The sequence below is a fragment of the Astyanax mexicanus genome, chromosome 25 (assembly GCF_023375975.1).
Source record: "Astyanax mexicanus isolate ESR-SI-001 chromosome 25, AstMex3_surface, whole genome shotgun sequence".
In the NCBI taxonomy this organism is placed as follows: Eukaryota; Metazoa; Chordata; class Actinopteri; order Characiformes; family Acestrorhamphidae; genus Astyanax; species Astyanax mexicanus.
Genome location: NC_064432.1, coordinates 13,368,395 through 13,389,566, shown reverse-complemented (window position 1 = coordinate 13,389,566; position 21,172 = coordinate 13,368,395). Strand labels below are relative to the sequence as shown.

Below are 21,172 nucleotides of genomic sequence, written 5' to 3'. Positions count from 1 at the left end.
TTCATGGTGCTTTCCAGCAGCAGAGGTCCAAAGCTGATAATTGTGAGGATTATTTGATCCTTTTCTGTTTAATTTGGCTAGGTTTTTGAGAGACCCTGAAAGTACATGGATCCTGGATTCTCTCCCTTCTGGGGAGATGGCGAGCCACCCAAATTCAGTTCCTGACCCAAGTGCCACACCTTTGAGGAAGACAAGCTGTTGATTTCACTGTTGCAAACGCTGATGTTTGTGGTAGGAACGGATTCACCTAGAACATACTTTTTTTTCATCTTTTCCTGGATTTCATCAGAGGGGTAGGACCTTGCCTTAATGCCCATTCTCCATTTCTTTTATTTGTTACTTTGAAGGTGCACCCAACAATGGACATTGACATTTACTAGACATTTTCTATATACTTTGAATGCCGGCTTATTTGTTATTTGTTGTTGTTTAATTTAAATACATTTCAATCTCATACCATATCTGTGGCTCTTGTAACTCATTGTGTCCATTTATTTCAACTCCTCTATCCGAACCTAGACTCTGGTCCACCCTAGCTCACTTAAGTGATCCCGTCAACTAGCAAATTGGGCTACCAAACTTGGCGAGTGCAGCCAGGAGGGGTTAATTACACTTTGATTTATTCATGCACATTTTTGTGACTGATTTCAGTGCTCTTGGACACAATTGAGTAACTGGAGTGACAGTTGGTTTTGTTTTAAACTTGAATGGTACAGCTTTCATGTTTGAGTCAAATGTTTTAAACTTGTCATTATGTTGAAAAGAAAAAAAAATGGAAGTTGTACAGTCAGAACACGTCAAAGTTCAGAATGCAGTTTTAGTCAGCGGGCTTACACACACTGATGCAGACAGTGAAGTTATTGACTTGTTAAAGCAGTATGGGTCTGTAGAAAGATTAATTGAAGTACCTACGTCTGAAAAAGAAGGGAAGGTAATTGTTGAATTTAGGCATGATGCTACAGTTAGAGAACTGGAGAAAAAGTACTTGCCGTATTCCAGACCTTATTCCAGTGTAGACCCACAAATCATTCATCATATTCAGAGTCTTAGAAGTGTTTATACAAGCACTGTTGGCACACCAGCTACTGCCACTTACTTAGCAGAGCTGAAAGACTTAGCAAAGAGAAGTGGAAGACTATTTCAAGATGTCTTAAGAGAGGAGTTAGCCCGGATTGGAGATTCATTTGAACAAGGTGCACATGAAGGCCTTAAAGAATGTGACACTCCTCCCATAAGTCCTGAACAGCACTTTTCACAAGCTGATACCTGTGTAGATGGTTCAGATGGTGTAGAGTCTCAGCAAAATGTTCCGAAATCTCCCTTTCTTACCATGGGGAATTTGCAATCCTGTCCCTTACCTGCAGATCAACTCAGCCCTCCTGAGGTCCAGCGTGTCATCGTGGAACACACTGTTAAGAGTGGTGAGGTTGTAAATCAGACCAGTTCCATTGGCAAGTTAAAGCCTTTCTCTGGAAGAGTTCCTCGTCCTGCTTTTGAGGTGGACTATGAAGCATGGCGCAGCAGTGTGGAGTTTTGCTTGAATGATCCCACAATTTCAGAGACACAAATTGTGAGGAAGATAATGGAGAGTGTTTCACCCCAGCAATAAACATTGTCAAATCCTTAGGCCCAAGAGCCTCGCCCACTGCTTACTTGAAACTACTTGACTCTGCTTATGCCACAGTAGAAGATGGAGATGAGCTTTTTGCTCGCTTCTTGAACACCAATCAGAACATTGGTGAGAGGGCTTCTGATTTCTTGCAACAGTTGCATACCGCATTGAACTCTGTTGTGAGGAGAGAAGGTATTCCTTCATGTGATGCTGAAAAACAGCTACTCAAGCAGTTCTGCAGGGGATGCTGGGATGGCAATTTAATCAGTAGTCTTCAGCTGGAGCAGCGAAAAAATAAACCTCCTTTTGCTGAGCTACTTTTACTTCTTCGTACTGAAGAGGCCAAGCAAGCCAACAAGACCACAAGAATGAAACAGCACCTGGGACTAACCAAAACAAAGGTCCACTCACATTTACAAACCACACATGTGCCAGTTGTGGATGGCTTTGACTTACTTGCTGCATCTGATAAAACCTCTAATACCACAACTGATGACCTCAAAAAGCAGATGAAGCTTAAAGCTAGTAGCTCAGAGTCATCTAGAAGGGAATCAAGAAAAGACAAACTGCTGCATTCCAAGGCTAAAGTTGAGACCGAAAAGAATGAACCGAGGCAAGTCACAGCAGCAGCAACAAAACCTGAACCGTGGTACTGTTTCAGATGTGGTGAGGATGGCCATATCGCATCTACTTGCAGTAATGACTCTAATCCTGCTCTGGTTGAAGCTAAGAAAAGGTCACTCAGAGAAAAACAACATGCATGGGAGCTCAACCACAGACGTCCTAACCCACCCAATTTAAACTAGAACGGGTTTCTGTTGAGGGACAGACAGGGGCCAAGAACCAACCAAGTGCCATTGCTACACAAAAGAGAAACGTGATAAGCTTGAATCATGGGGTAACTAGCCATGCAACACTGCCAGATCGACTTGTAGGCAACAGATGCACCGCTAATGTAATTGTAGACGGTGTGAAATGCAATTGCTTGCTCGATACAGGCTCACAGGTAACTACATTGGCTTTTTCTTTCTATAAGAGTCACTTGTCTGACAACCCCATACACCCTATTGCTGAAATTCTTGAGGTAGAGGGAGCAAATGGACAAGTCATCCCATACTTGGGATATGTGGAGGTCAGTGTAAAATTTTCCAAAGACTTCTTCAAATCAGAGCCTGAAATCTCCACTCTTGCATTAATTGTTCCTGATCTTCGGCTGAATGGCATACCATTGCTAATTGGTACTAATACTCTTGATCCTTTGTATGAGCAGTGTTATGACAATTCTGGTCCTAGCTCAAAATTTCTAAGCTATGGGTACAAACAGGTTCTACAAACCTTAGGGATCCGGAAAAAACAGGCAATTAACGGGAAAATTGGCTTGGTAAAGCTCAGGGGCCAGGTACCAGAGGTTCTTCCAGCAAACCAAAAGGTCTTAATAGAAGGTTCTGTGTATGCTAAAGCAGCTAGCAGGGAACAATGTGCCTTATTAGAACAGCCAACCAACTCGTCCCTTCCTGGCGGTGTGTTTGTAGACTGCTGCCTTATATCTGTACCACCTGAAAGGTTCAGTAAAGTACCAGTGCTTCTTAGGAATGAGACTCACCATGACATTGTGCTTCCCCTCAATTGTGTAGTCGCTGAGCTGGCTGTTCCTCAGTGTGTCACACTGAATTCCACATCTGGGACTGTTGATGATCAGTGCTCTCCTGGCAGTTGTATGGAGCAACCGGTAGCAGACAGAACGCACATCTTAAAGTTTGACTTCAGTAGCTCACCCCTTTCTGAGGAGTGGAAACAAAGAATAATCCAGAAGTTAAACAGTTTTTCTAATGTTTTCTCTCACCATGATCTCAATTTTGGCCGAACAACTAAAATCAAGCATCACATAAAGCTTAAGGATGAGACTTCATTCAAACAAAAATCTCCCCCCATTCACCCTTATGACTTTGAAGCAGTGAAAAAGCATCTCCAAACTCTTTTGGATGCAGGCGTAATCAGGGAATCTGAATCTCCATTTTCATCGCCTATTGTGGTGGTGAGGAAGAAGAACGGTGATGTGCGTCTGTGTGTCGATTACCGAAAATTAAACTTGCAAACTATCAAAGATGCATACGCCTTGCCAAATTTGGAGGAGTCATTCTCAGCTCTTGCTGGATCGCAGTGGTTTTCGGTAATGGACTTAAAATCAGGCTATTACCAAATAGAGATGAATGAAGAAGACAAACCAAAAACCGCCTTTGTCTGCCCACTAGGCTTTTACGAATTTAATCGTATGCCTCAAGGAGTCACCAATGCTCCAAGTACTTTCCAAAGAGTTATGGAGAAGTGCATGAGGGACATCAACCTGAAAGAGGTACTTGTTTTTTTGGACGATCTGATTGTATTTTCAAGCTCCTTGGAACAGCATGAGTCTCGTCTACTTCATGTCCTGAGCCGACTTAGAGATTATGGCCTAAAACTTTCACCTGACAAGTGTCGGTTCTTTCAGACTTCTGTCCGATATTTGGGACATATTGTCTCCAAAGATGGTATACAGACTGATCCTGGAAAAGTCCAAGCTTTAAAAACCTGGCCAAGACCCCAGACTTTGAGAGAGCTCCAGTCCTTCTTAGGATTTACGGGGTACTACCGAAGATTTGTGAGGGACTATTCAAAGATTGTCAAGCCACTCACCAATCTTACTGCCGGCTACCCACCTCGTCGCAAAATGTGCAAAACCAAACAGAGTGAGGTAAAATATTTGAACCCAAAAGAGCCTTTTGGGGTTCGCTGGAGTCCACCTTGTGAGACAGCTTTTAAAACTATCATTGAAAGACTGACAACTGCCCAGTTCTTGGCTATGCAAATCCCAAATTGCCATACGTTTTGCATACAGATGCCAGTACAACAGGCTTAGGAGCAGCCTTTTATCAGGAACATGATGGGAAAATGCAGGTGATTGCATATGGGAGCAGAGGCCTGTCCCGAAGCGAATCTCGGCATCCAGCCCATAAATTGGAGTTTTTGGCCCTTAAGTGGGCCATAACTGAAAAATTCCATGATTACCTGTATAGGAACACATTCATTGTTGTCACAGATAACAATCCTCTAACTTACATACTTACCACAGCGAAGCTGGACGCGGCAAGCCACCGCTGGCTGGCTGCACTATCCACATACAACTTCAGCATCAGATATCGGGCTGGTAAACAGAACATGGATGCAGATGGACTATCCAGAAGACCTCATGGTGAAACCAAGGAGGACATTGTCTCCAAAGAAGAAGATGAACGGATTGATCAGTTCAAGTCACGCATAATGGCATCTACACATGATACTGGACCGCAGTTCTTTGGGGCAAATACTGTCAAGGCATCATGTCAAAGACAACTGGTCCATGGTCAAGAGCATGTGCCCTATTTTGGCCTGGTAGAGTCCCTGGCAATATCATCAGCTGCCATTCCTGCTGTTTTTGATGAGGAGAATTCAGGTAGTGGTCTATCACCTGTGCCAAAGTTTAGCCACAGTGATCTGGTTCAAATGCAAAGAGATGATCCTATCATCAGCCAAGTCATTCACCAAAAGGCAATCAAAGACCACCCACCTGCAGATTTCGAAGCTGATTCCCCACCTCTTCAAATACTTTTCAGGGAGTGGAAGCGACTGGAGCTTCAAGATGATTTGCTCTATCGTAGACGCATTTGTAAAGAGAAACCTGAGCTCCAGCTTGTACTTCCTGAGATCCTCAGACCCGTGGTACTCAGCAGTCTCCATGATGAGATGGGTCATTTAGGTATTGAGCGTACGCTTGACTTGGTGAGGCATCGATTTTATTGGCCAAGGATGGCGGCAGATGTAGAAAGGAAGGTAAAAACGTGTGAGATGTGTCCGCCGTAAGGCTCAGCCAGAGAAGGCTGCCCCTCTCGTAAACATTCAGACCAGTGGTCCAATGGAATTGGTCTGCATGGATTTTCTCTCAATAGAACCTGATAGTCGAAACACCAAAGACATACTTGTCATAACAGATCATTTTCCAAAATACACAGTTGCTATTCCAACCAGAAACCAAAAAGCAAGTACTGTGGCAAAAACTCTGTGGGAACATTTCTTGGTTCATTATGGATTCCCAGAGAAACTCCATAGTGACCAGGGAAGAGATTTTGAATCCCACATGATAAAAGAATTGTGCTCAGAACTAGCCCTTACCACCCCAGAGGAAATCCTGTGGAGAGATATAACAGAACCCTCCTTAGTATGCTGGGAACCTTGAAAGACAAAGAGAAGACATGTTGGCGTGAGTATGTGAAACCACTCACACATGCCTATAATTGCACAAAAAATGATGTTACGGGTTTTTCCCCATATGAGCTGATGTTCGGCAGACAGCCAAGGTTACCTATAGACATAGCCTTTGGACTTCCAGTGACAGACAAACAGCATCAATGACATTCACAATATGTTAGGAGTTTGAAGAGCCACCTTGAAGAAAGTTACCAAATTGCAATTGAAAACGCATGCAAAGTGGCTGAAAAGAACAAGAGGAGATTTGACAAGACTGTTCGTGAATCAACCTTGCACGTAGGTGACCGGGTCTTAGTGCGTAATCTCTGCCTGAGAAACAAGCACAAGCTTGCAGATCGCTGGGAGTCTACTGTCTATGTCATCACCAAGCGCATGGGGGATTTACCAGTTTACTCTCTGAAACCTGAGAAAGGGAATGGGACAGTGCGAACACTCCACAGGGACCTTCTACTCCCATGTGGTTTCCTTCCAGAAGGTGAAAAAGGAAGTTCTGAGCCTGTCATTAAGCCTCACAGACCACGAACAAGAAATTGCCCAGCTCAAGCAGAGAATTCCAATTCTGATGATGATGATGATGAGTATTACTCATACAACATCCACCCATCATGAGAGAGAGACAGTCTTTTGAGATCCATGATGTGATAAAAGTTAACTCTGGTTGCCAGAATTCAGGGCCAGTACCTCAAACAATTGGTCCAGATCTACAATCATTGGGATCCAACTTACCTCAACATTCCCTGACTGAAAGTTTACCAAAATCTTCTTCTGAGACTTTCTGTGATAAGTCAGATAAACAGCAAAACCCACCTGGAAAAGAAAAAGAATCAGACTTACCTGTTCCAAGTTCACCTGTGAAAAAGAAAAAGTCAGTCTTACCTGCTTCAGGCTTACCTGAAAGAGAGAAAGTGTCATGTTTACCTGATGTGGAATCTGAAAGCCTAGCCAATTTGGATGATCTAAACTTACATGAAGCGGAATCTTCTTTTCTCAGACACGATTCCTAGAGAAGAAACAAGGCATGTAATTGAAGAGCAGTCAGAAATCCAACAGACTGATGTTAAAGCAGGAATGAACCAACCAGTGCGGAAATCCATCCAGCATCGTGAACCTCCTCGGAGACTTGATTATCCCAAATTAGGAAATCCCTTGATTACAGTAGTTAAATCCTTATTACAAGGTCTAAACACTGCTCTTCTTGAATCATTAGAAGGTAGTAGTGATGATCCCTGGTTGTCCACCCTGCCTAAAATGAATGTGCCTATTACTGAGCAGCCTTGTTCCATGCAACGAGACGTGCATGATCTTTAGAGGGGGAGGGTGTAACCCCATAGAAAAATGGGTTAATAAATATTCAAATAAATAACATCTAAATGTTTCATGCGCAACTTGAAATACTTCTCTTTAAAAAATCTGAAATATACATATTAAAAAAGATTGTTATCCAGAGAGAAAAAATAAGCTCATGATTTATGTATTATTTTTCTGTAATTAAAAAATTGCACCGATATCCAGTAATATAAAACCATTTCATTGGAGTTGAAGCTCATTGGTTAACCCAGACAGAGCTAGCATCCTATTGGAGCAGTAAGGCTTGATCCCGCCTTTCTTCTAGAAGTAAGTGGAAAACTAGAGGAGAAACAGCCAGAACAAAATGGTGGTGTGGAGCTTAGGAGATAGTTGGATAGCTGGGGAAAAAATACAGCCTAAACCCTAAATTATATGGTGTTCATGGTGCTTTCCAGCAGCAGAGGTCCAAAACTGATAATTGTGAGGATTATTTGATCCTTTTCTGTTTAATTTGGCTAGGTTTTTGAGAGACCCTGAAAGTACCTGGATCCTGGATTCTCTCCCTTCTGGGGAGATGGCGAGCCACCCAAATTCAGTTCCTGACCCAAGTGCCACACCTTTGAGGAAGACAAGCTGTTGATTTCACTGTTGCAAACGCTGATGTTTGTGGTAGGAACGGATTCACCTACAACATACTTTTTTTTCATCTTTTCCTGGATTTCATCAGAGGGGTAGGACCTTGCCTTAATGCCCATTCTCCATTTCTTTTATTTGTTACTTTGAAGGTGCACCCAACAATGGACATTGACATTTACTAGACATTTTCTATATACTTTGAATGCCGGCTTACTTGTTATTTGTTGTTGTTTAATTTAAATACATTTCAATCTCATACCATATCTGTGGCTCTTGTAACTCATTGTGTCCATTTATTTCAACTCCTCTATCCGAACCTAGACTCTGGTCCACCCTAGCTCACTTAAGTGATCCCGTCAACTAGCAAATTGGGCTACAAAACAGACTATTTAACCTTACTTACGGCTATATACAACACAGCTAACCACTTACCCAGCATTCCAACAGACTATTTAACCTTATTTACAGTTACATGCAACACAGCTAACCACTAACCCAGCATTCCAACAGACTATTTAACCTTATTTACAGCTATTTACAGCACAGCTAACCACTAGCCTAGCATTCCTCAGCCTATTTAACTTAATTTACAGCACAGCTAACCACTAACCCAGCATTCCAACAGACTATTTAACCTTATTTACAGCTATTTACAACACAGCTAACCACTAGCCTAGCATTCCTCAGCCTATTTAACCTAATTTACAGCACAGCTAACCACTAACCCAGCATTCCAACAGACTATTTAACCTTGTTTACAGTTACATACAACACAGCTAACCACTAACCCAGCATTCCAACAGACTATTTAACCTTATTTACAGTTACATGCAACACAGCTAACCACTAACCCAGCATTCCAACAGACTATTTAACCTTATTTACAGCTATTTACAGCACAGCTAACCACTAGCCTAGCATTCCTCAGCCTATTTAACTTAATTTACAGCACAGCTAACCACTAACCCAGCATTACAACAGACTATTTAACCTTATTTACAGCTATTTACAGCACAGCTAACCACTAGCCTAGCATTCCTCAGCCTATTTAACCTAATTTACAGCACAGCTAACCACTAAACAGTGATGTCAGTAACGCGTTACTTAGTCTAATCTGACCCTTTTTTTCAGTAACGAGTAATCTAACGCGTTACTATTTCCAATCCAGTAATCAGATTAAAGTCACTTATTTAAGTCACTGTGCGTTACTCTCTCTCTCTCTCCACCTCATCTCCTCCACACACACACACCGCTCCCTTACCCATTCCCCCTCCGCTCTTCCCCAATCACACGCGTCTCGCTTTCTCCTCTGTCTCTCTCTCTCTCTCTCGCGCTCGGCGTGTCTTTAGTTTCCGCCCGTTTTCGTTTTTCGCCGGTTCTCGGCGCCCTATCTCTTTATTAAAGCATTTTTTTTTGCGGTCTGCCACAAATTTGATTGGCAGAGGAGAGCATTTAAAGATTTTACACCACACGTGATTGGAAGTTCACTGCGCGTATACCGTAAAGACAAGAAAAGTTCCGGTGCTTTAAATGAACGCTGTCAGAATTAAATCCTTCTCAGTAGTTGGGTCCGGTATGGGTCCATATTGGACAACGTCTGGGTCCGGACCCGGACCGCAGTCTGCAAATATGTGATCCCTGGTCTAGACCATATACACAGTTCTGTTTTATAAAACCACTCCTTGCTGCCCTGCAGAGAACAAGTTCAATGTTCAGTTTTACAGTGTTAAATATGTCAGGTCAAGAAAGACTTTCTTTATTTTATATATTTTTTTATAAAAACAAGTATTTATGTTTAGTAAAATCAAGAATGACCATATTTTATTTTTTATAAAAAAAAAATATTTATGATAATTTTTTTTTTTATATAAAAAAAACGTATTTTTTTAGGAAATAGTTCAACTTAATAGAGATAAATTGTTGCTGTTAAAAATGCATTTTCCAATAAAGGGAGTATTGGCAAAACTGGTTATAATGTTTATGTTAAGGCGGCGGGAGGTGGTGTCTGCAGCTGCTGAAAATAACTAATAAAGTAACTTGTAAAGTAACTTAGTTACTTTTAAAACCAAGTAATCCATAAAGTAACTAAGTTACTTTTTAAAGGAGTAATCAGTAATCGGATTACTTTTTCAAAGTAACTATACCATCACTGCCACTAACCCAGCATTCCAACAGACTATTTAACCTTATTTACAACTATGTACAGCAACCACTAACCCAGTGCTCCAAGAACGGGTGTCACACCGGATGAACCTACGCTTTACTGTAGCTTTAGAACCAATCCATTTTTCTCAGTCAGGATGTTCTGCTCTTGGTTTCCCTTCTACTTAATATTAGGAGCAGATGTATGAACGTTTGGGTGGATGTTTTAAACCCTCTAACTGACTGAGTATGTTAAATTATTTACTCTGCACATTTATTATCACTGTGGATGTAATCTATTTCAATTGACCACTGATGCACCGAAAGATCTAACATAACAAACCTTCTTGTTTTTGAACAAAATAGGCAACTAGTACCAAATTTAACCAAACATTTTGACCAGCAAGACCTAGAGCCAATTAGCTTACCAGCATGTTTTTGTCTGGATTACCAACTTTACAACCACCCTGACCATCGAAGACCAGCTACAAGCACAGTTTAGTCTTGAACCTGATTTTTATCTAGGACACTGAATTGAATTGTTTTTAATTTGTTGAATGTTATTTACAGTCGTAAACTTTATTTAAAGAAATTACACTTTAACTAACCATTAATTTAAACAGCTGTTTACCATCATGGTTCTCAGTGTAGTTCCTCACCTTCAACCAGATTGTGGTTGATTGTGTTTGTTTTTAATGCTTTGAGCTTGTGTTACGGGCCTGCATCTTTCTATAATCTGGAGTATAGTGTTTAATATCAACAAGTCATTATTCAAACACACATACACCATGCTCTCCAGGAAATTCCGACCTACACCAGTACGAGAAGGAATTAATACAGGGAACAGGGAAGTTCCACACACTGCGGTACTGAAGTAGTGACTGATTGGTATTATTATTATTATCAACTACAAAGTCAGTGAGGAAAACATTTCCTACACCACCTACAACCACTTAGACACAGGGCAGGGTGGGTTTACATATTCATGCTGTTGGTGAAAGATTCAGCTGTACAGTGTTGTTAACCCTGTGTTCACTGCAGCCTTCTGTTCTTGGCTGAGAGCACTAGCATGTGACATGGTCATCTGCTGTTGAAGCTCATTCACCTTAATATTTAAAGGGTTGGACATGCTGAGAGGCTTTTCTGCTCATTACAATTATACAGAGTAGTTGTCTTCAGAGTTATAGAAGCCTTTCTATTAGTTTACAACCAGTCAGTCCATTCTTTATTAAACTCTCACCAAAAATTGCAGAATTGCATTTCTCCTGCAGAACTTCTGCTTACTGGATATAAACCTGAGAGAGCACTGTGCTAAAAATCCCAGGGGATCAGTTCTACAGTTTATTAAATAGGCCCGTCTGATTCCAACTAAAACTGTGTTAAATATCACAAAAAGTAATCCTTAACCTGCAGTATTTACATTTGTTCATAACATAATAGAATTCAAACATATTCATAACTTCCTAAGAACAATTTTCAGGTTCAGTCCCACCTAAAAATGATAGGTGCTGTCAAATTTAAATAACATATTTACAAGTCCAATGATTCATGAAAATTTATATTGATATTTTAGGAAAAAAAAATTATTTCTTATTGGACACAATAAACCACCTATGCCAGTTGGCATTAAAGTGTTATGGAGTGAATACTTCAAAGCTTAAAGTTTTTTGGCACCAAGAAACAAACTACATAAAGCAAACCTGGAACTCTGTACACAATAACACAGATGAACATCTAGACATGACTTCACAGGACAGCATGAACCAAAAAGCGCGACACAGAACAAAGGAGCACATGGGGTATTTATACACAGGCACACACTAGGGACGCCTGTGGAGGTAATGAGGGGGGCGGAGTTACAAATGAGACAGGAGGGGTTACAGATGACAAGGCGGGGCTAAGGCAGAGACAGGACCAAAACACAGTAGCACATGGCTGGGAAACATGACAGGTAAACAAAACAAGAGAACAGAGGACAGGAGCAGGAAGGAACCAAAAAAGGAAAGACACAGGACAGACACAGGCTAAGGTGTAACAAAAATAGAATAGCACAGAATAAAAAAACAGCAACAAAACAATAAAAGGCAGCATAATATGAAACAAATAAGACACTATATTATGATCAGGTTTATTTAGTAATTAAAATCTTTGAGGGTTCATTGCATACAAGTGAACCTATAAATAAGCGTAATGTAAGCAAATTTATTTGTGATAAAACCAAATTGAACCAGTAAAATTAAGACAAATTAAAATAATAAAACAAGTAAAATGAAACATTGGTGGACTAGTGCAAGATGCACTGTAACGCTCATTGCTGTCTTAGGAGTTTAGGAATATACCTATGCTGCTCAAGGTGTACTTTTCCCGTTGTTACGATTGGAAAGACACACTGATACACCCTAAACCAGACCTGGGCATTGTATGGCCCACGGGCCACATACGGCCCGCTGACTTTCTCTGACTGGCCCGCGTGAGACTGTTAGTAAATCAGAAGGGAAAAAAATCTGCAACTACGACACCTTACACTGTGATAGATGCACGAAATACAGCCTAAAGTCTTTTATTTTGAAGCCAACCTATTTGTTTTTGTGTTTTTTTTTTTTTTTTTCGCGTCAGCGCACGGTCAGCGCACTTCACTCAACTGTGATGGACAGGTTTAGAATAGCTCTTTGCTTGCGATATATCCACTAATGTTAAAAAAAGGAAGACTGACACTGAATGCAGAGTTTTTAACAAGACATGGACTTCTAAATATTTATTTACTGATGTCAAAGGTAAAACAGTGTGCTTAGTTTGTGAAGAAGAGATAGCTGTGTTGAAGGATTACAATTTAAACTGTCATTACAACAGTAAGCACACAGAGAACTACAAGAACTTGACTGACGTAGAGCGGGCATGCGCATCTAAAAACTTGCTAGCGAAACTGCAAGGCAGCAAGGATTTTTTACAAAGCTCCACACATCCAGGAATGCAGCCATCAGGACCAGCTTAGTAATATCTCACAAAATTGCAAGAAACAGTAAGCCATTCTCTGAAGGGGAGTTCGTCAAGGAATGCTTGGTGGAGCTCTTATTTGTCCTGAAAAAAGAAGCGTTTGCAAATGTGCCCATCTCCAGGTGAACCGTAACAAGATGGCTTGAGGAAATCGCGGGAAATTTGAAGGTTCAGCTGCAAAACAAAGCGGATAATTTAAACTTTTTTTCTTTGGCTTTGGACGAGAGCTGTGATGTCCACGATACAGCGCAGTTACTTATCTTTATACGTGGAATAACAAAAAACTTCGAGATGACGGAGGAGCTGGCAGCTATGCGGTCAATGAAAGGAACTACGACCTGGAGTGGTTTGTTCACAGAGGTAAATGCATCCATGGAGAAGCTAGGACTAAAATGGAACTTGTTGTTGATGTTGTAAATAAGATGGCTCAGCATTGGCAAGGTGCTGAAAAGAGTACGGGACTTGAAAACACAGATTTAGGAGTTTTGTGAAAAGAAAGGCAAAGACATCCCAGAGCTCACAGATACAGGCTGGATAGCAGATCTGGCTTTTGGTGTAGATGTGACTGCACTAATAAATGAACTAAATACCAAACTGCAGGGCAAGGGCCTCTTTGCACACGAAATGTACAGCTTGGTGACTGCTTTCATGAGAAAGCTGAAGTTTCTTTCAAGCCATTTGGAGGGCAATGTTCTCACTCACATGCCAACACTAAAAGAAGTCACACCATCTGCTGATCTCCTCCACAGGTATTCATCCATGTTAGAGGCACTGCATTGTGAGTTTTTAAGAAGATTTCAAGACTTTAAATCAGTTGAGAGTGAAATGCAAATGATTTCTTCTCCTTTTACATGCAGCATTGATAATGCACCCAGTGATGTTCAGGTTGAACTCATTGATCTGCAGTCTGACAGTTTAAGTCAGTGTCACTGCCGAAATTTTATTCTTCTTTCAAAGAGAAAAACTTTCCAAACATAAGAAGGCATACTCAGAGGATGTTGGTTCTCTTCGGATCTACCTACATATGTGAACAAACATTCTCAGGGATGAAGTTCAACAAATCCAGGTGCAGATCCTCTGACCTGTGACCCCTTGGGAAAATTAATTGCCCACCCCTGTCCTAAACCAACCTACGTGATCCATAAGACTTTTTAAAAATATTTTTTAATACTACTAAATTAAATACTTATTTGTTATTAGTTTTGAATAATACATATTTGCCTAATGATACTGATGTGGTATAAAGATGAGAAATCTGTGGTTCTGTTTTTGTTTTTCGTTCTTTACTTATTTATAGATTTTTTACCTCAAAAAAGAAAAAAAAACTGTATATTTACTTTTGAAAATACAGTTTGGCCAGTCACCAGCACTACTGTTAAACAGAGGTCATCGCCACATTAGTATGACAGATAGCTGGACAACTAAGACAAACTAAACTAAGTTAGCTAGCCATGTTAGCTATCCACCTTAAAGCATAGACTGTATATAAAGATGGACGCGGTGTCGCCGTTCCCATTCATTCAATGAAAATGAAGCCAAAATCTTCCGCCATTTTGGCGATTCAGAGACCAGAGTCTGCGCAGTAGAGTCCAGAGGAGGGAGAAAGGCTGTGGAGAGACGGCCTACTCATTTAAATAACCCCGCCCCTGAGTGCAGCCTTTTTACCATAACCACACCTTTTTTGAATAGAGCCGAATAAAGTTTTAAAAACCGAATTCTGTGGGAATATAAAAATTTGACAATATAAGCAGAGGTTACACTAGCTGTTGCATTTAAATAATGGAGGTAGAATTACAGCATATTAGAAAAAACGTGATTAAAAGTTGTCTGTTTTGCCATTGAAACCTATGGGGATGGGTGGAGTTACACAGCTTTCTGCAGCCGAACAGCAGGGGGCGCCCGACCTGTGGTGACTTCACTTTTGAGAGACGATGCTCTGTCCAGCTATATACAGTATATGCCTTAAAGTAATATAGTTAAATAATGCAAAAACTAATGTAATGCTGTAAACAACTTACTCTTACTCATTTGTAGCCAAATTAACTTATCCACCCTTTTAAATTACAGAAAATAAAAAAAAAAACAGAAAACTGCTTTAGATCTGCAATACATTTAGCCAATAATACGTTTAGTTAGCTTAGCTGGCTATCCAGTTAAAAAGCTAACATGATTACCTGAGCTGGCCTTAAAAACTCAGAAATTGCCCAATAATTTAATAACTACCTTAATAATTTAAAAACCAGCCAAAAGGGGCTTATTATTCTTCATTACTTTTGATATTTTATATTTTTCTGCTAACATTTCACATTAGTAAACAGCTGTGTCTCCGCTTTCTGAACGTTTTTGACTTCAGATTTGGGAAGCACTAGGCTTCTTGTTTCAGCTGCATATATGCTGATTGTAAATGGATGTATTTTAGAAGAATGTAAGTATATTAAAGAAGCTTTAAAGAAGACGTTTGTCTCAAGTTCTCTTGAGTCTCTGCACGGATCATCTTCATACTAGACAACATACGTCTGCTATGTTCTTGCTGGAGTGTGGGGGCGGGACGTGTGTAGGTGTGATGGATCACAGTATAAACCAATAGGTCTCACATACTGCTTTTGTGTTCTGTTTATCATTACAGCCCAATAATAAAGTGCCAAGTGTAGGTATGAGAGTTTGTTCAATCTGGTGCTGCTCTGCACTGTGTAAGGGTTTCCCTGCTTTAGCTCATGCCTGCACCTCTGAAACTGCTTGTTAATTAACTAATTGCTTTAGAAAATGGACAGTGATGCTCCTATAGTAGGGTTGGAATAAGACAATGAACCAATTCCGTTATAAATTAAGATGAATTACCATGGGTTGCAGTGTTTTTGCACAGGATGGCCTTTCAGAATAACTATTTGTGTTTGGACAATGTATTGTCCTATAAGATAATTAAGATAAATGCTATTATAGTAATTTTAAGACATCTTAACTTCACTGATGTAACAATAGCATAACAGACCCAAGGACAATGACATTTTATTAATATCTTTTATTGTAATAATTTAAAGTACGGAAGATGTATAATTTGTTTCTGTTGTTAATGTAGTGCTTATTATGCATTCTTATAAAACAGCAAAATAAAAAGTTTATTTATATATTGTATGTCATAAGTCAATATTGTAATTATTGTGAAAGGCAATAATTCGCAGGTTATCTTCGTACTTGTGAAATAGCTTCCTCCTGCAAAGAATCAGAGTAAACATGCTTTAATATGCTCTTAATATACTACTATTAATGTAACCTGTATATCAGCATTTTCATAATCTCAGTTATTCTTAATCTTAATCCTCATCTAAACATTTTATTTTTGCAGTTATATGGCAATCATCTTGCTTGATCGCAGACATCAAGACTTTAAACATCCCTGGCATCGCTGGAGAACCATCAATATCTACTACTTACTTAACAGCCCCAGATGTTTCCACTGATCATCTGTTCTCTGGCACAGACACAGCTATAACTCCTCAGACCAAAGATAAGACTGGATCCTTAAAGGTCATTAAGATTTCAACAGAGTCAACCATCACTACAGTTCCTAAAGCACACACTCAAATCACATTGCAGAGATCCGAACACATGGATACATCCACAGTCTCAGAGACACAGACAGACAATTCACTGATTACAGCTGCCCGCAGTGCATCATCTGCTACTGTACTAACCTCAACTTCAACTAACATTTCAATAGCTACAGATAAATACACGTCTTCAAATAGTAGAAATGAAAGTTTTGTCACATCAGCAGGACTCCAAACACATCAAGAGAATTCATCTCAAAATATTACATTAGAATTACCATTCACTTCTGAAACCTCTAGAACTTCTAGAACAGAATTTATACCCATCCTACAGAGTAACCACACATCATCACCTAACCCATACCAGGGTAACGCCAACACTTCAAAGAACATCAAAATTACAGCCAGTTCTTCAGGCGATGCTTCATTTACAATTTCAGAGGACATAACCGAGAACATCTCAGCATTATCAGCAATGTCAGCTTCAGACCTCAGTGCCAAGTCTTCCAGGCCAGCTCCACAAAATAACCTGATTAATCAGATAAATTTACAATCCAAACCACCAGCAATCACTAATAAAATAAACAATCCAACACCCTTTACAACAGCACGTCTTCAACAAGTAGACAAGTCTGCATACCAGCGAATGGAATCTGATCCTTCACCTGTTCCCACTACCTTAGACACATCTCTCGCAAGCCCACCTACAAATTCAGAAGCATCAATTTCCCAGGAAGGCAAAAACCCATATATTTCAACCACTGACTTCAATCCTGTTTCAATATTGGGACTCACAGCTCAACCAAAACTAATGTCCACAAAAAATGGCAACTCTGACTCAAAAGGCAATAGTTCTAACAAAAGCCCTGTCACATTAAATTCAATCATAGCATCATATCCACCAATAATAAACACAAATCTACCAGACATTGACCTTAAACCATCTATAGAATCAGTCAGTTACAACACTTTATTCACAGACAGCAAACCCACCATTCAAGATTTTGAGACAACCACAGAACCTGAAACATTGGCCCAATCAGTGCTGACCACAACTCTTGCAGCTTCTACCAGTGAAACAGATGATCCTACAATATATACAACCACAACCACAAATTCAACTGATTCTTCAGCTGGTACTGGAATCTATTCTACTGAAGTTCAGGTCACAGCTACATCCATATCTGGAGATGTTAAGACTTTCTCTACAATCACCTTGGACTCTTTATCCATCAACCAGAGTGAGGAATCCCAACAATTTACTGGTGCAACATCTTCTGAACCCAATCAGACAAGAAGTCAAACAGGGGAGACCATCAATACACTGGAGACCGCCCAAATGACAACACATTCAAGCTTATCAGGAGTAACCTCTAAAGGAAAATCCGAGCCTCTAACTGATAGTACCTCAGCATCTTCATCTAATTTATCAGTCGACTCTATTACAAGTTCTCTTACCAACAGTACTGCAAATACCAAAAGTGTTCAAGGTTCTCCAGACAAAAGGTCCGAACATTTTCAGTCAAATAAACCAGTCAACAACATCACACCATCCACAGCCAACAAACCCACCATTCAAGATTTTAAAACAACCACAGAACCTGAAACATTGGCCCAATCAATGTTGATCCCCACTTTTCCACCTTCTACAAGTAAAACAGATGATCCTACAATATCTACAAGCAGAGGACTAATTCACTCAAATTCAAGCATTTATAGAAACTCAAATGATTCTTCAGCTGGTACTGGAATATATTCTACTGAAGTTCAGGTCACAGCTACATCCATGTCTGAAGAATCTGGTACTCCAAATGTGTCGACTACTGAATCCAACAGTCCAGCAGCAACTGACTGGTTTACAACCAGGTCCCCTTTTCCACCAACAGAAGCAAATATATCACCCTTATCTTCAACTGTAACACCTACAGACACTTTACACTCCCATCCAACCATTACTTCCGATTCAGATTCAACACTAACAACAGTCCAGACATCCTCGCCTACACCCACAGAGTCACTGCCAACAACCATGGTTTCATCATCAAATCCATCAAATGGTGTCACTCTCCAAACCGCTGCATCCACAACTCCTAAAAGTGCTGAAACCACTAACCCTGAGCTACACACCATATCAAGTAAAGAAACATCTTCACTGGACCACACTACACTTCCTCTATCTCCAACAACTATTGATTCAAATGCAGAAACAACAAAATTAACAAGTGCAGAAGGCTCCATACATGAAAAAGCGTCAACTACAATAATGGAGGCAACATCTTCTGAACCCAACCAGACAAAAAGTCAAACAGGCGTGACCATCAATACACTGGAGACCACCCAAATGACAACACATTCAAGCCCATCAGGAGTAACCTCTAATGGAAAATCTGAACCTCTAACTGATAGTACCTCAGCATCTTCATCTAATTTATCAGTCGACTCCATTACAAGTTCTCCTACCAACAGTAATGCAAATACCCAAAGTGTCCAAAGTTCTCCATCCCTAAATTCTTCTGTAACCCAGACTCCATATGCAGACTCTGATAGCATCACTTCAAATACTGACCAGAGTCTTGATTCAGCAAGTATGACTTTCACAACCAAAACAGAACCTAAACCCACACCTGAACCTAAATCTTTCTCTACAATCACCTCAGACTCTTTAACCATGGACCAGAGTGAGGAATCCTCACAATTTTCTGGTGCAACATCTTCTGAACCCAACCAGACAAAAAGTCAAACAGGAATGACCATCAATACACTGGAGACCACCCAAATGACAACACATTCAAGCTTATCAGTAGTAACCTCTAAAGGAAAATCTGAACCTCTGTCTGATAGTACCTCAGCATCTCCATCCAATTTATCAGTCGACTCTATTACAAGTTCTCTTAACAACAGTACTGCAAATGCCCAAAGTGTTCAAAGTTCTCCAGCCCTAAATCCTTCTGTAACCCAGACTCCAAATGCAGACTCTGATAGCGTCACTTCAAATACTGACCAAAGTCTTGATTCATCAAGTATGACTTTCACAACTAAAACATCACCTAAACCCACAGGCTCTAGCAGGTCCGAACATTTTCAGTCAAATAAACCAGTCAACAACATCACACCATCCACAGCCAACAAACCCACCATTCAAGATTTTAAAACAACCACAGAACCTGAAACATTGGCCCAATCAATGTTGATCCCCACTTTTCCACCTTCTACAAGTAAAACAGATGATCCTACAATATCTACAAGCAGAGGACTAATTCACTCAAATTCAAGCAATTATAGAAACTCAAATGATTCTTCAGCTGGTACTGGAATATATTCTACTGAAGTTCAGGTCACAGCTACATCCATGTCTGAAGAATCTGGTACTCCAAATGTGTCGACTACTGAATCCAACAGCCCAGCAGCATCTGACTGGTTTACAACCAGGTCCCCTTTTCCACCAACAGAAGCAAATATATCACCCTTATCTTCAACTGTAACACCTACAGACACTTTACACTCCCATCCAACCATTACTTCCGATTCAGATTCAACACTAACAACAGTCCAGACATCCTCGCCTACACCCACAGAGTCACTGCCAACAACCATGGTTTCATCATCAAATCCATCAAATGGTGTCACTCTCCAAACCGCTGCATCCACAACTCCTAAAAGTGCTGAAACCACTAACCCTGAGCTACACACCATATTAAGTAAAGAAACGTCTTCACTGGACCACACTACACTTCCTCTATCTCCAACAACTATTGATACAAATGCAGAAACATCAAAATTAACAAGTGCAGAAGGCTCCATACATGAAAAAGCATCAACTACATTAATGGAGGCAACATCTTCTGAACCCAACCAGACAAAAAGTCAAAGCAGCGTGGCCATTAATACACTGGAGACCAATCAATTGACAACACATTTAAGCTTATCAGGAGTAACCTCTAATGGAAAATCTGAACCTCTAACTGATAGTACCTTAGTATCATCATTTAATTTATCAGTCGACTCTATTACAAGTTCTCCTACTATCAGTACTGCAAATGCCCAAAGTGTCCAAAGTTCTTCAGTCCTAAATCCTTCTGTAACCCACACTTTAAATGCAGTCTCTGATAACATCACTTTAAATACTGACCAGATTCTTGATTCATCAAGTATGACCTTCACGACTAAGACAGAACCTAAACCCACAGGATCTAGCAGCTCTGAACATTTTCAATCAAATGCAGGCAATTTCCTCACGTCACAATCAATCAAATCGTCTCAAACAACTTTTATGTCGACTGACTCCAGCAAAGAACTGCCAAACATTCCAACTGAAACATCTATAGAATCACCAGTCAACAACAATACATCATCCACAGCCAACAAACACACAATTCAAGATTTTGAGACAACCACAGAACTTATAACATTGGATCAATCAATTTTGATCACTACTTTTACACCTTCTACAAGTGAAACAGATGATCCTACAATATCTACAAGCACAAGTCTAATTACATCAGATTCAAGCATTTATAGAAACTCAGCTGATTCTTCAGCTGGTACTGGAATCTATTCTACTGAAGTTCAGGTCACAGCTACATCCATGTCTGGAGATGTTAGGTCTTTCTCTACAATCACCTCGGACTCTTTATCCATCAACCAGAGTGAGGAATTCCCACAATTTACTGGT

At 40.2% G+C, this 21,172-nt stretch overlaps 1 protein-coding gene across 1 annotated transcript in view; it reads left to right on the top strand.

The window, feature by feature from the left end:
* LOC111197090 (uncharacterized) overlaps positions 1–21,172 on the top strand; it is a 35,424-nt gene that overhangs the window by 11,436 nt on the left and 2,816 nt on the right. The window contains exon 3 of the mRNA XM_049472376.1: positions 16,296–19,505. Coding sequence (XP_049328333.1) covers positions 16,296–19,505 — 3,210 coding nt within the window. The remainder of the gene's footprint in view (positions 1–16,295; positions 19,506–21,172) is intronic.